This window comes from Watersipora subatra, chromosome 1 (genome assembly GCF_963576615.1).
Source record: "Watersipora subatra chromosome 1, tzWatSuba1.1, whole genome shotgun sequence".
Lineage (NCBI taxonomy): Eukaryota > Metazoa > Bryozoa > Gymnolaemata > Cheilostomatida > Watersiporidae > Watersipora > Watersipora subatra.
The window spans coordinates 24,638,385-24,655,066 of NC_088708.1; the positions used below are offsets into that span (position 1 = coordinate 24,638,385).

The 16,682-nt window shown below is 37.3% G+C and overlaps 1 protein-coding gene across 1 annotated transcript in view; it reads left to right on the forward strand.

Moving 5' to 3' along the window:
• The window catches only part of LOC137397420 (xaa-Pro aminopeptidase 1-like), a 40,882-nt gene that overhangs the window by 585 nt on the left and 23,615 nt on the right, over positions 1–16,682 (forward strand). Inside the window, exons 2-7 of the mRNA XM_068083709.1 lie at positions 12,219–12,282; positions 13,057–13,161; positions 13,248–13,343; positions 13,451–13,594; positions 14,900–14,995; positions 15,778–15,859. Coding sequence (XP_067939810.1) covers positions 12,219–12,282; positions 13,057–13,161; positions 13,248–13,343; positions 13,451–13,594; positions 14,900–14,995; positions 15,778–15,859 — 587 coding nt within the window. The remainder of the gene's footprint in view (positions 1–12,218; positions 12,283–13,056; positions 13,162–13,247; positions 13,344–13,450; positions 13,595–14,899; positions 14,996–15,777; positions 15,860–16,682) is intronic.

Here is a 16,682-nt window from a genome sequence, read left to right on the forward strand (position 1 = left end):
CGCATTTTCATTTTTTTCTTTGGGGTGATTGCGTGAGTATCACGCCCAATGCGTGAGAGTTGGCAGGTATGAGCATGCTGCTCGGGATATGCTTGCTTGTTTGTGTAATAGTATTTATTTAAGTGCACGGGACATTTTAACGCTCATAATTGTGATCTCGCCAGACCGCCAATGACAGCCGCAGTAGAAGCGCGCGTAGTAAACGAGTAGATTATAAACACAAACTAAATTTAGAATCTGATCACGCCTCGCAATTGGTACCTGTTTGTTTATGATTGTCCGTTACGAGTTGTTGATTGAACAATTTAGATTGTTAGTTTCAGCTCTTTATAATGTAAGGTCCACCCAACATACAAGAGTACAGTACCATAAACAGAAAATAAACAATATTACAAGCACTGCTAGTGAATGCACATAACACAAGTAAGCTAGCAGACAAGTTATCAACATTCCTTCTGCTCAACTTGAAGGTGAGTTTTCTTCGGGCCAAACGAAGACAAGAAAAAAAAATTGAATATTAGATTGTACAAACGGTAGACACGTTACATCAAGCTCAACCAAAGTAAAGGACACATAGGCTTATTTATCTACTTGTACAACACAAAGTCTTTAAACTTGGTCGAGTTTTCAGCTGTTTACATCGTCTCCATGTAGGTCCCTTGCAGTACCCTTTGTATTGTCACTGGTAACTGGTACATTGGCCATAACATAATCAGAAAGAACATCCTCAGTTCTGTAATTGGCGGCACCGATGGTTGGGTCGAGATCCGAGATTAAACGGTTCACAGCAGCTGCATTGTACTGATTAATGGTTGCAGAGCTTACATCAGCTTCTTTATTGGGTCGGAGATCTACACAATTACGCCTCACTGCTTGGTCTGTTTGCTTATTGGCAACCATGTATGAACGATCACATAGTTGTTCAATGACCTATCCTTGCTGCCATTTTTTCTTCTTTGATTGCACCTCTCTAAGGAGAACTGGACATCCAATGTTCAGAGGTGGTAAATCTCTTGCGGTTTTTTGTAAGAGTTTTGGGTAGCCTCTTTTCGCTTGAGTTTTTGATCTAGGACATCAATCTTCGTAGAACAGTTTCCTGTCAGCAATATTGATCGCATATCATCTCCAAGCGTTTTCTGAGCAGAGGATGTGGTCATACCCACTGCGGGTGTGTTTCGGTCCTCCAAGAGTGCTAAGTATGGGTCTTCGACTCGTCGCATGAATCATTTCATAATCTTCACTGCTGCCTCCGCTTTGCCGTTACACTGCTGCCTCTGCTTTGCCGTTACACTGCTGGTGTCCTGGTGAAGAGGTGGTGTGTGTGAATCCCCACTCCTGACTAAATGCAGCACACTTTGATGATGTGAATTGTGAACCATGGTCCGAGTGTATCTGATTTGGTATGTCATAATGAGTAGAAGTCTTTTTGCACAGCTCAATGACTGTGGCAGACTGTTGGTTGACTAGTGGCTCACATTCAAATAAGTCCGATAAGTAGTCAACTAGTATCAGGTATTTTTTGCTCTTGTTAATCAGTATATCCATGCTCATTTTAGGGAGAGTCTCGGATATTGTGACTGAATAGTCTCAGCTGGCTGGCTGAGAGCATCAAGAGCACGTGTGACACACTGCTCTGTTTTTCTACGGATGTCTTCAGTCATCTTGGGCCAGAATACTGCAGCTCTGGCTCTCCGCACTGTGGCTGCTGTTCCTTGATGGCTAGTATGCAGTTTGTCCAAGATCATTGAACTAGAATGAGCTGGAATAACCAACCCTGGACTTTTGTAAATGACCCCATCAAGCATGGCCAGTTCATCTCTGAATTCATAGTATTCTTTCAATAGTTCCTGAAATTCTGTTGGCCTGGCTGGCCATCCTGACGTGATCATTGACTGTAGGATGCTTAATGTTAGATCATCCTTGGTGTTTTGTTTAATATGTTGATATGTAGCTTCACACACAGGGAGACCTCTCTTTGATGTTTTGTACTGTTAGATCCGACATGAAAGTCCTCAGTTGGTTAACAATGAAGATCTGTTCATCTGATATCCCTGCTGTGTCTGCCTCATCAACAGGGGCTCTTGATAGCATATTCGCAGTGACTTGCTCCACACCCAGTTTGTAGAGTACTTTCATGGGATACCTTTGAAGAGCCAGCACCATAGACTAGAGCTTCTTTGGTGCCCTGTTTAGGGGTTTCGTGAAGATCTGTTTCAATGGACTGTGGTCGGTATGCACTGTCACATTTGGATTATCAAACACATACTGATCGAACCTATGTATTCCATACACTGTGGCCAGTAACTCAAGTTCAATAGTCGCGTAATTTTTCTCGCTCGTCGATAGACTTCTCGAGCCCTAACACACAGGTTGACCGTCCTGCATGAGCACAGCTCTTAGCCCATCAGTACTTGCATCTGTCTGAACGACCACCAGTTAATTTACTCGAAAGTATTTCAGTCGGGAAGTATATATGATAAGACGCGTTATTCGATCGAAAGCTCTGGTTTGATCTACTCCCCACCCAAAGTCAGTTTTTTCACTTCAACCATCCGTCTCAGAGGCTCACATTCTGCTGAATAGTTGGGAATGAACTTGACCAAATAGTTTACATGGCCCAAAAAGCGGCGTACTCCACCGCTGTTGCTAGGTGCCTCCATGTCTTTGATCGCTCTGATTTTTTTCGGTTCAGGTTTTACACCGTCAGCTGTAATAATGTGGCCAATATATGGTAGCTCATCTAGGTGGAATCTACATTTTCCTTTGTTAAACTTCAGATTCACTCTCCCTGCTTTTGTCAGCAGTCTATCGAAGTTGGCATTGTGGTTTTGCATTGCTTCATCATCAGTGTATCCTTTCCCAAATATGAGTATATCATCTGCCGCCACAGTGACTTCCTTGAGACCACCAAGTGCATCTGAGAGCTTTTTATAGAATTCTTCGGGGCTCAAAGACAAACCAAATGGCATTCTCAACCACTTGCATTTTCCGAAGGGTGTCCAGAATGTAGTAAGGTCACTCGAGAGATCACTCAGTTTGATCTGAAGGAAGCCGTCGTTAGCGTCACAAAGTGAGAACACTTTAGCCCCGTTAAGCTCACTAAGCACATCATCCAAGGTAGGCATAGGAAAATGATTGCGCTGTATGGCCTTGTTGAGATTAAAAGAGTCCAAGCTTGTCCAAGCCTTGGCCCAGACTCTCAAGGCTCCGTTGGGTTTGCGGACAAAGACATTGTTGCTTATCCAGACAGTTGGATAATCAACGGGCAAGAATTCCTTTTTTTGGTAAACCACAGTTACTACAAAGACTATTGTTGGCCTTCTTGTGAGCAGACCTTACGGAGGATTCTCCATCATCTTTGGTAAAAATTGCATGATTCTGCTTAGAATGCATATTCCTAGGTCGAACAATTTGAACAGATTCATCTGACTGTATGACTGCCATATCGTTTTTTGAATTCTCCGCTACTATGCATTTCTTGATTGCTTGCTCCTGGCTCAATCCTTGCTCATGACCAGCGTCATCAAACAACTTTCTACTGAGTTGATCATCACTTATGCCCACCAACAGTGCTTAGAGCATAAACTCATCATACATTGCCTCAAGCTAGCATTCTCTTGCCACTTTGTGCAATGCTGTGACATATTCATCAATGCTCAGGACACGCTGTTTGGTAGAAAGAGGTTGATGCCGCTTGACTAATTTGTTCGATCCTCCGTTGCAGAAGGCATCAAACTTAGGGACTACATAAGCATAGACTTTTTTGGATTGCCCACCTGTGAAAGTGAAAGATTTGAAGATGTCTGCACCATGAGGGCCTATGCATCTGAGCATGATTGCTACTTTAACTTTGTCTTCAGAATGTGATTTCTCAGCAGCAGTGTAGAAAAAATCAAATTCTTCTTTAAATCTGTTCCATTGATTGCAGAAATCAGAGCCATCTTGTATGGGCTTTGGAACCAGAAAGTCAATACTCATTTTGCTGAATTGTTAAGCTTTGTGGGTACAGCTTTAACTTCAAAATCAGTAGTATCAGTGTCACTTGGTAGTGCGGGTAAGCCGGTGGAATTAGATGGTACTAGATTGATAATTATTCAGTTCCTCATTGGTAGCTCCATGTTTGTTGAGGCCTTCCTTGGCCGGTCTGTCCCTGTCCTCCTGATATGCTCTGACTCTTGCTACAAGACCGGTGCACAGGTAATTACCTATGATACGTATCATCACATTGTGGCAGCAGAAGTTTTTTGACCCTGCTCTGTTTTATGCCTTGTTGTTTTTCTGCTTTACATTTTTGTAGTTTGTTTCTGTGACTACCTTGGATTTTTGTGATGAATGGTGGTATGAGAGTTTCTGGAGAACTCTCTTTTGAGGGATGTGTTTCTGACAACTGGAGAAAGTGGCAGATCTCTCGAAAATTATTTGCTAACAATAGATTTGGTGTTGAAACCAGACCTTAAGAGTGTTGCTCCGCCTGCGAATGCTTTGATTAACAGATGTCAAGTAGCTATACTGCTTAATGAAGCAGGTGAAGAGGCTACAGAGATATTTAATCAGTTTGAGTATGAAATTGGCGAAAGAAGAGACATACTTATTGATATGTTAGAAAATTCGGAGACATACTGTAACCCTACACGACACATGCTGTATGAGTGGTATGTAATTTGGTCAATGAATCAAACTGATGGTGAGTCTATCGACATGTTTGTTAAATGATTGAAAACACAAGCTGCCAAGTGTGAATTTGGTACATTACGTAATCAAATGCTACTACGTCGTATTGTATTTGGATTATCTGGTGCAAATTAAGAGAATGTCCTTTTAGGGACCGGGCCATAAACCTACAGAATGCTTTAGATGACATACACGCAGTAGAAATCACAAAACAGAAAATGTCTAGATTATCTACCGGTGACACATCTGTAAATACTGTACAGAATGAGCCCCTTGAATCTTGTGTCAATTCCGTTCAATGCGACTCAAGCGTTATACCTAAAAAGCCTAAACCTCGCAAAGACTGCAAATATTATAGATCTAACCATGCTAAAAGCCGATGTCCAGCCTATGGAGATACCTGTAATGATTGTGGGGAAAAAAGTCACTTTGAAAATGTATGCCACAAACCCAAGAGCAGCGCTAAGAAACAGATGAATAGTCTGGTTGTTGGCTCGGTAAATGCTATCCTAAGCAAATTGAATCTTATGTCTGTTAAATCTTGGATTTTGCCAATGAATGTGAGCCACAAGCAGAAAGTGATGGAGCTTATATTCAAGATTGATACAGGAGCTGAAACAAACTGTATCACCTTAAACACCCTCCGCTCTCTGGAAGCCAAGCCTTTACCTACTGCTGTAAAACTTAATGGATACAACTGTTCAAAGATCAACAATGTCGGTGCGGTACAGCTCTGTGAACTATAACGGTATCGGCCATGGAGTACACTTTGAAGTAGTTGATGAAAACCTGCCCTTCATTTTAGGCCTGAAAACTGCTGAACACTTTGGATTGGTCTGACATGTAAATAACGTAACTTGTGATGTCTCAATCTTGGAAGAGTTCCCTGATGTGTTCAATGGTATTGGATATTTAGAAGGTAAACATGAGATAAAATTGATGAGAAAGTGGAACCTGTTGTGCATCATCCTCGTCGTGTACCTCTGAAAATGATGGATAGAGTGAAGAAGTAACTGGATAAAATGGAAGCTCCTAGAGTCATTTCAAAAGTTGATAAGCTAACAAACTGGATCAGTAGCATGGTATTCGTGGAGAAGAAAGATGGTTCTGTGAGCATATGCCTGAATCCAAAAGCTTTGAACAGCTGTAAAGCATGTGCGCCATAGAGTACCAACACTGGAGGACATTGTTTTTTGGTTCAATGGAATGCAGCACTACACCATTATGAACATAAAACATGAATGCTAGCATGTGGCACTCACAAAGGAGAGTAGTCTGGCTGCTTTCAACATCTTGTATAGCCAAAACTGCTTTAACAGGCTTCTATTCGGGCTCCACTCAAGTGCTGAGGTCTTTGAGGAGGTTGAACAGATATTTAGAGATTTGCCGAGTATTGCAAATCTCTAAATATCCAAGCACTGTTGCTGGGCATAAGTGATGATCAACTCAGAAAAAAGTTGTTTGATGACGCTGGTTGTGAGCAAGGATTGAGCCTGGAGCAAGCAATCAAGAAATGCATAGTAGCGGAGAATTCAAAAAACGATATGGCAGTCATACAGTCAGATGAATCTGTTCAAATTGTTCGACCTAGGAATAAGCATTCTAAGCAGAACCATGCAGTTTTTACCAAAGATAATGGAGAATTCGCTGTAAGATATGCTCGCAAAAAGGCCAACAATAGTCTTTGTGGTATCTGTGGTTTACCAAGAAAGGAATTCTTGCCTGTTGATTATCCAACTGCCTGGATAAGCAACAATGTCTCTGTCCGCAAACCCAACGGTTCATTGAGAGTCTGCTTGGACCCTTCTAATCTCAACAAGGCCATACAGCGCAATCATTTTCCTATGCCTTCCTTGGAGGATGTGCTTAGTGATTTAGTATATTTTGATGACATTAATGTAGCTGGAAAGACACAACAAGAGCCTGATAATAATTTTCGAAGGTTGCATGCAAAAGCTAAAGCAGTCATCAATGTTAAGTTCAATCGCAAAAAAAGCCAATTCAGTCAGTCTGAGATGCGATATTTTGACCATGTAGTATCAAAGGATGGTCTACAATCCAATCACGAGAAGGTAACTGCAATCAATGCCATGCCAGACCTTGATGATCGAGAAGGAATACAGAGGTTGGTACCATAGAGTTATCTCCCCCTAAAGTGATAACAGTTCCTTCAACAACACGAGCGTTTCCGGTGCCAACAAGGAGCGTTTAGGCCACGCCTCTTTTTTGTGCTAGTCAATCGTAGTGATTGACTAGATCAATAACATCAGCCATGAGAATGATTAAACAATGATCATAAATTTGCACAGTTAAGATAGTAATTATTGCTCATATTAAAGAAATGATGACTATAGTTTATTACTCTAATATATGCTTATTATTTAAAGCAATTCAATACCTACATGACTTGCAAAGGCACTGAATAGATAGTGTTAAGTAAGTGAGTTAATGTGGTCAGTTACTCATAGATAAGATAGATAGTCATGCTGGGATTGTATAACATTGGTGTGATGGGAAGCTAATCGACTGCCATCAACTGAAAGTATTGACATTGTATGGTGATAGAGTGATTCATTGACATCACAGTCCACAAACAGCCCTTGCATTTAATATTAGATTTTAATACATATCAATCAAATACATAGACTAGTTTGAAGCAAAGATGTCCATTAGTTAGTGGACATCCTTGCTTGATGTAAGCAAGAAAATTTTTTTGAAAGTTGAATGGCAAATGTTGTTATATGTTAAATAAAAATGAATTATACTTCAATTATACTGAATTATAATTATATAAAAATAAAGTAGATTTTTTTATTACTTTATTTATTAAATAATTTTTTATTGTAATCATAGTTAAACAGATTATATTTAGCCATTACTTGCTAATTATTTTACATTTAAACACATTTACAGTTTTATTTTTCTTCCTAATTTATTTCAACAAAACACTTCTTTCATTATGTGAAATTTAAAAGTTGTAGTTGTTTGAAAAAGCTTGAAAGCATTTACAATTGTTTTCTTTTTCCTCTTAATTCATTTGAACTGCTTAAAAATATTTTCTCATGATATGAAGTTTAAAAGTTAGAATGGTAAATAGAAAAAATAAATTTTCTGTCCAAAGACTTTTTTATTACTCGGGCAACGCCGGGTAGTATAGCGCATAGTTGATGGCAGTCGATTAGCTTCCCATCACACTAATGTAATACAACCCCAGTATGACTATTTATCTTATCTATGAGTAATTGATTGCATTAACTCACTTAACAGTATCTATTCAGTGCCTTTGCAGGTTCTGCGCCTTTGCATTTCCATACCTTTGTAGGTATGGAATTGCTGTAAATAATAAGCATTTATTAGAGTAATAAACTATAACCATTTCTTTAATATGAGCATTAATTACTATCTTAACTGTGGAAATTCATGATCCTTGTTTAACCATTCTGATGGCTGATGTTATTAATCTAGTCAATCACTACGATTGACTAGCACAAAAAAGAGGCGTGGCCTAAACGCTTCTTGTTGGAACGCTCCACCGGAAACGCTTGTGTTGTTATCACTCTAGGGGGGAGATAACCCTATGGTTGGTACCCTCACTTTTTTCAGAGCTTACATATCTAACAAGTTGGCCTGCATAGAACTACTCAGGGTACTAGTGAGAACTGATAGCCAGTGTACATGGTCAACTAAGCAATAGGAAAGTTTCCGAATTGTCAAAAGCCTTCTCACATATGAAAAGTCTTGCAGTACTTGGATGTTACTGCATCATATACGTCGAAGTACCAAGACCTTGTTAAACAAGGAACTACAATTAACCTGATACAGTTATTAATTATTTCTATACTGCTGCTTTCAGAGTTTTAACAAAAAAAATAAAAAGACTTGGAGTAGGACAACAAAAGAATTATTGATGTAACTGAGTCATTATGTTTTATTAGTATGATTTTTTGGCTACTTTTCTACATATCTCTTGCTACTATGGGTTCATAAAGATCAAAGAATGTCAAAGTGGTGGTCAAATGGAGGTTGCATTCAATTAAAGGGCACTTCTCAATGTTTCAACTCTTTTTCTAAAGTGGCGATCAAATAGAGGTGGCGTTCAAATAAAGGTGATATTCAAATAAAGGTGGCGTTCAATTAGAGATTTTACGGTATGTCTGTAAACAGTTATAACTGTTCGGCAGAACTAGATTTCCTTTTATTCAGTTTTGACATTTTTCACAACTTATAAAAGAGTTCTTTTAATTAGGTAAATAGAATGAGCATAAATATTGCTCTTTTTTAAATAAGAAGTCTTTTGATGTGGCAGTTTAAAGATGCGAATGATTCTAAGTAGCTAATAATAACATAAATGAAAAGCAAAACTATTTTTAGGTTCTTCACAAAATGGTTTTATTATCAGAATATGTATGCTTTACTTAGCATCCAGGTTGATAACAATAGATTTTCTTTGAGTCATAACTAGTTATTTTTCATAAAAATTTAATTGCTAATTTGCTACATCTGGCATATGAGTGATGAAATCTTTCATGAAGTGACTCGAAAATTGTAGGGTTATAATATATTCAGTATTGCTGTTATGTCTCATTCAGGGCACATCATTGAGAGCCTCTTCAAAATACAGTCCTCCAAACAACACAAAATATGTATTCTGCAAATTTGTGTTTAATGATTCCGCTCTCATGGTGAATTAGAAACTGCAAGGCATTCTCATTTGAGGAGCTCATTCAATGAAAAACACCATGTTTTAACATGCAGATAAATAACAATTTATTCAGGGAAAGTGCTTTTTCATTTTTATTTAAACATAACAAAGCTTGTCTTATTTTTATCAAAAATTAAGAATATTAGTAACTAGATGAATGCCTGACATTGCACGGGTATTAAAAACATATTATAGACAGTGGCAGGTAATGTAGTTGCGTGCCATTAACCTGGCACATTGCCAAAGACTAATTGAAGTACCCTACTAACAGTATTGCTCAACTTACTAATAAGAGCTGTGAGAGCACGCTTTAGTCACATTACGTAATGCAGAATGCTATGTCTATTTTAACCGACATAACGGCTCATATCGTCTCAGAAATCGATGCATCTCTCGTAGCTTAATTGGTAAGTTATTTGCCTGGCGAACGGAAGATTCAAAGATCAAATCCAGCATAGAGCAGATGTTTCATTTTAACATTTTGTTAGCTTTAGGCCGATGTACACACCGAAAAGTAGGGACAGACACACAAACTTTGAGATTTATATATACAGATGAATCACCAAAATATTATGTTGAAACTCATTCTGCCAACATGAGTCTAATCATTTAGCCTTTCTTTTTTTGCTCATATTTAACTGTTTATATTGCGTTGAAGTACAAGTCATTGCTTGTGTGAGTTTTGCTTTAAACTTATTCACTTCATCTCCTTCCCTCTTGTGTATCCATCTATCAATCTCTGCCATATGCAGGGTTGGCATAGTATTTCCTATGGCAGTTATTACCGCCGGTTTATACCGGTTTTTACCGCCCCGGGAAAAACTCATTTTAGTCCAAAAGTGGAAAAAGCGGGAAAAACTAAAAAACCTCTTTTTTGACAAGTTGACTAATGCTTAAGCAAAGAATAACAATACACTTATACCATTAGCTGTCATAGAGCTTCTTTATGACTCTTTAACAGTACACGGGCTAAGAAAGCGCATAACCTTTATACTTGGTTTATTTATTAAATATTGAATGAAAAGACCAGATCACAAGATAATATTCATTTATTTACATATATTAAATAGTAATATTAAATGAAAAACCAAATTGATGTGTGAAACATGACAGTAAGCATAATACAACAATTAGAAAATTGAAAAACAAAAACACGGGAAGATAATGCCAAGTAGTCGAGACCGGTGAACTGAACAAACGGATTAGAGTATTGAGAATTGACTGTCCAAGAAAAGTTAATCCTCATATTCGGCCGAATCATACCCTAAAAAATTGTTTTTAGGTTTTAGTATCAAGCTACCAGTTAGGACGTTTTCCCTACTCCAAGCCTGTTGTGCAGCTTGGTTTGCACTAAGGAAAAAGTGCTAAACAATACACGTCAAAATATTTCTATTATTGGACTGTAAAAGGCTCATCGTTATTTAACGTTGGCCCGTATCTTAGGTGTTGATTTTTTCTAATTTTTCCCACTTTCAAACACTGTTTTATTTCCATGGCTATTGATTGATATAAATATGGAGTCACACAACTAATTGTTTAGTCCAATTTTTCATTTTTATCAAATTTCATTTTTTAGCAAAATATTTAAATAAAACATTCTGGCATTATAATATTTCCCAGTTGTTCCCGGTTTTTACTAGTTTTTCCCGCTGCCCTGGGAAAAACAGTTTTTCCCGGGACAAATGCCAACCTTGGCCATATGTACTCAGCAGTAATTGTACTGTAACTTGTATTGCAGGGTTAATTATTATCTTGGTATATTGATATAAGCTTATCCATTTGCAAACTTGAATTACAATGGCAAAAACATATACCTTTGTAGCATGTTTACGTATCAAAAAGTGATAGCCTATAACTACAAAAGTTATCAGCAGAAAACTAAAAAAATACACCATAAATGCAGAATGTTAGGACTCACAAAGCAATTTTTAGGTCTTGTCGATATTGGATTCAAAACAATTATTGCATGTTCTCATTCAGTTTTTCATAAACAAATAAAAAATGTAGTAAAAGTTTGATATGGTGGACAAATAAATATATTTTGTAGTATGTTCCTGTATTTCCAATGAATTTTATAGAGATAGCCAACTAAAAAACAGCAGTAATCAATAACAATGGCAAAGAATTACCTCAATGGCTTTAGTAAATAAATGACACGTACAGCTTTTAATTACAAAACAGTTTTTATTTTTTGTTATAAAAAATAAACTGAAAATAACATTGAAAAAATATAAAACAGACAAACGTTTAGTTAAAAAGCTTCACAAATATATTTGACTATATTTTAAAATCAGCAGAGCACTTTACCTAGCAAAGTTTGTTTCTGCATATATTCTTAAGAACTCAAAATGGCGACTAACAGAGGTTATTCTTTGATGTGCCATATTTTGTTTTGAGTATGATTTTGTGGATACTTTTCTACTTATCTCTTGCTACTATGGGTTCATAAAGATCAAAGAATGTCAAAGTGGTGGTCAAATGGAGGTTGCATTCAATTAAATGGCAGCTCAATGTTTCAACTCTTCTAAAGTGGCGATCAAATACCGGTGATGTTCAAATAAAGGTGGTGTTCAATTAAAGGTGGTGTTCAATTAGAGATTATTAGTAACTAGATGAATGCCTGACATTGCACGGGTATTAAAAAGATATTATAAACAGTGGCAGGTAATGTAGTTGCTTTACCACGCATGCACGCACGCACACAGAGAGAGAGAGAGAGAGGTATCATTTCCTATATATATAGATGACTAAATCAATTGTGTGGTTCAACAGTAAAACAGTGCATTCATTGCAGTTTGAGTTACCATCAGCAGTGGGGTATAGTTACTCAACTTATTTATTGTAGAATGAATACATTGCTGCCTGTGACTGCCAGAGAGAGTTCATCACCGGATTCTCTGGAAGTGCAGGTAAAGGCGTGCAAATGTGTGAAACAATGACTGCAGGTCTTCAAGTAAAATGTCTAATTGAAGACTGTGACCCAATGTTTAAATGAGTTGGTATTATTGACTTGACGAGACTGTCATTTTTCATAATCACTCATGTTGAATATGTATTGTTATTGGGAGATCGGGTCAAGCGCTATGTCAGATGGGAGTCTTAACCAGACCGGAGTTTTTCATGTCAGATGCTTCGGTGCGTGAGCAATCCCTTCAAGATCAAGAATTATGTCCGCTTCACTTACTACAAGCAAAGGCTGTATTTGTTAAGAGCATTGCTGCATAAACAGCGGCTCTGTGATCTTGTCTGGCCTTCTCTGAGCCCAGTGTCAAGTATATCTTGACAAATGGAGACGAGACATGTCTTGCTACAGGGAGTGATGTAGGGTTGAATGTCATTCCTGTCACCAGCGGTGGCCTTTTCTGGGAATTAATCCCCAACTTCCTGTCCTCCGGTCAGGCACTTTAAACTACTGTACCTTGGCTGCTCCCAAAGCCGGTATCCAAATAACAAAATTAAAAAATCATGCAATCTACTAGCTTCAGCCACACTCAGTTTGCTATGGTCAAACACTTCTGAAGCTCTTGTGGCTGCTTTATATAATCTTTAGTTGCTTTGGCTGAGATAGGCCACTTTGGAGGCGTATGATTAACTACCTATAGGAGCTTTCTTGTTGAGAGCTTCAAATCTCTCATTACAATCAGATCAGTTTCAGTTATTTCGTTGAATTGTTATGTTTCTAGGAACAGCAGTTGTCACGCAGAAACTCGCCGCTCTGTGGGTCGATGGGAGGTACCACACTCAGGCTGACAACCAGACGGATGATAACTGGCTAGTAATGAAAGAAGGTGTGAGGAAGTGTGTTTATTCATAAACTTGAGGGAACTTCAACAACAAAGACTGGCAATGTCTTAGAGTGTGTTTGGTATTTTAGGACTAAAGGATGTTCCATCTATACCAGAGTGGTTAAGCGAATGCCTTAAGGAGGAGGGAGGACAGATTGGTGTTGACCCCAATATTATGTCATTTGGTAAAATTATTGCTGTTATTTTATTTGAGGGTGTTTATTAGTTTTCTTTTTGTTGATGGGATAGTATCGAATTATTTCTCTCTTACTCTGTGGCTTACCGTCTCCAGCTGCTTGGGAAAGAATGAGTACAGGGTTGATGGAGAAGGGGCTGCAGTTGGTACCAATTTCTGGAAATCTCGTCGACCAAGTCTGGATTGACAGGCCTGCCAGACCTAACAATCCTTTAATGACTCTGTCAACTAAGTACACTGGTAAGTTGAGTTATATAATTATACAGTAATACAGTTTACAATTGCAGTACAATTGTACTGTTACATACAGTTACTGTTACAGTTACTGTTACAATACAGTTACAATTATACAGCAATACCTTAAAATATGAGCTTAATGCGTTCCTGGACCGGGCTCATATGTCAATTCACTCGTATCTCAGATCTAGATTTCTTATATGAAATAGTTTGATACAAAACAATCTGTTGCCATCGTCTGAAAAAACACCTAAAACCAGATATTACAATGGAAAATATGTTTTTTATTGTGTTAATTTTATTTTGTTGATAATTATAATTGGGATGCTTCATAGCATAAACTTTAAATTTAACTTAAATGAATTTAGCTTACTATGCACCTAAACATGAGGTTTAATCTTACACTTAACTTAATTCTAATGTTGTTTTTGTTTTTAAATATTTTTTGGCTTGGCTCCTTTTGCTTCGCGTACAAACACATTTTTTAGCCTTTTCAACTCCTTTTCTATCTGACGAGAAAAACGGAGCGAGGCTGTTATCTTGCATACCTCTTGCATACCTCTTGCATACTCGGCCACCTAGTGGTCGCACCGGGAACCGCCTTAGGAATTGCTTCGTATGCTTGTATTTCAAATTTGTTATGTATCTCAAGGTATTAGTGTATTTAAGACTGCTCGTAAAAAGTATGATCGCAATAGACTGGTATAGTAGATCGAAACGCAAACTGCATACAAGCTTGTAACTTTGACTTTCATTAAAAACTGGTAGAGTAATCATTGTACACGCATACTGCGATAATGCTGATAGTTCAATTCCTCTTGATGTATACCTACAATTTAGGTCATGTCTGGCATAGCGTGCAGCCAGGTCTTACTGATAGTTAGGCAAGAATCTTTGCAATAATAAGAGCCGAGACTCTCCTTCTGTCCGAAGCCATGCTTATTAGTTAGGAACCAAGGTTAGGAGAAAAATGCATTGCGCGGTAATTGAACTCGGATACTATGTTTAGCAGCCAGGCAGACTACCAACACTGCTGCATTATGGAGACTGCCAGCGTACTAGTAAATATAATCATTGTATCTATAACTTTATAGATAAAGCGTAGAACATGTGTAGTACGTTGTGTAATGCTAGATGTTCTTTCACCAAGCTAACACATAGGACATGTGTAGTACGTTGTGTAATGCTAGATATGCTTTCACCAAGCTAACACATAGGACATGTGTAGTACGTTGTGTAATGCTAGATGTACTTTCTGGTGTTTGACAATCTTGATCAGAATTATTGAGGCCGTGTTTATTACTTTAGGTGAAACTTGGCAAGAAAAAGTTGCTAAAGTTCGGCAAGAAATGATAAAAATGAAATCGTTCGCTTGCATCTTCACTGCACTTGATGATATAGCTTGTGAGTATGTCTTCTCTTCTTCCTAAAAATCCTAGTTCCATTTGCTCCTCATCAGTAAGGTGAGTCATCAATAAGTATTTCCTTCCTCCGGTATCCGAAATAAACTATGGCTGGAAATAAGCAAATAAAAATGTATCTGGTTTGATCATATCTGTACAGATTGTTATCTTCGACCATTTAAAAAGAACTTTTCAGAATTTAACCTACGCAATCATTCAAAAACTTAATTTTACAGCTTTTTGTTGTACATATTTGAATTCAGAACAAAATAAGGACTAGCTTAATATATAATTTATGACTATTGACTAATACACAATGAGTAGCAATATTGTAAATGAGAATTTTAGTTTTTCAACAAAGAGCTCCAATTAATTTCGCCCATTACTCTACCTTGTGCCAATTATTATGCTGTAAAGCAGACCTTGTTCAGAATATGACATACTATCATACACAATGTACAATCTGGTACAAGTGTTGTGTTTTGTATTGTATGCTATTTACATGTAGATGCTCTGGCATAATACCTATACTCTTTGAATCATGATCGCTCTATATATTAAAAATAACCTGTGCACTCACTTATTTAATAGATGTAAAGTTTTGTAGAAAGGTTGCTAGAGTATAATAACTAGGTAATACTTGTGTATAGCGACTGTATACTCTGGTACATTGTTCTCATATACAATAACTATGGCAGTATGCTCTATAACAGATACACACTCTGATATCATCAGGTCATTCCATACTGGCTGGTTTTAGAGCAGCATCCTTTGATCTTACAGGGTTGCTGAATCTCAGAGGCTCCGATATTCAGATGAATCCAGTATTTTTTTCTTATGTGATTGTTTCACAAAGTGAAATAAGGTATACTATGCTCACCGCATTCGTATAAGCTTCCTATTTTATCTGTTAACGTATCAGCTTGGCATTAAGTAATCTGCAAGGTCTATTTTAATCTTTTATTTTAATCTTTTATTTTAATATATTTCCGTCATAACACATACATGTATTTCAAGTTTTGCGCTTTAAATTGTTAAAATTAAAATCTTATTTGTAAAAGTTTTCTTTCAAAACTCATACAAATGTTTACCAAATCGGATGAAAGATTAATAGAGTCATGGAACAGTCAGGCTGTAAAATTTTACAATTTTTTAATCATGATTTAAATCATAAATCATAATTTTCTCTAGGGAAAAAACTCATGATTTTTAAATTTTTGATTTTTTCATAATTCCGAAAAAAAATCAATGTTTCTTGACAAACAATTTTGTTTTTGTGTGTGTGTAACAAATCTGTAAAAATTCCTCTGTCATGAATTAGCAAGTGCGATGAAGATAATTGACTGCATGTGTAGTACAATGCTACGGAAGGACCTTCGAAGTTAGGACCTTCAAGTTCATTTAGTGAATTTAAAGCAGGATTGATTGTGAGATAGCAACTGTAATAACTGGTACAGATTTTCCTCACTACTTTGTTTGATAAATGACATATCCACTTTCCGTTTCGCTCATTAGAAATAATAAAAAACCGTCGAGGTACTGAAGAAGCTTACAAGCTTCTATATATATTTTGCATGATCACCTCAATGAAACATGTGCTTGAATATTTCACAGTGCCTCTTTTATGTCTTTCTCTCTCATTCAGACTTTGTGTGAAACCACTAGCAATTCTACTCCATTAACTTGCA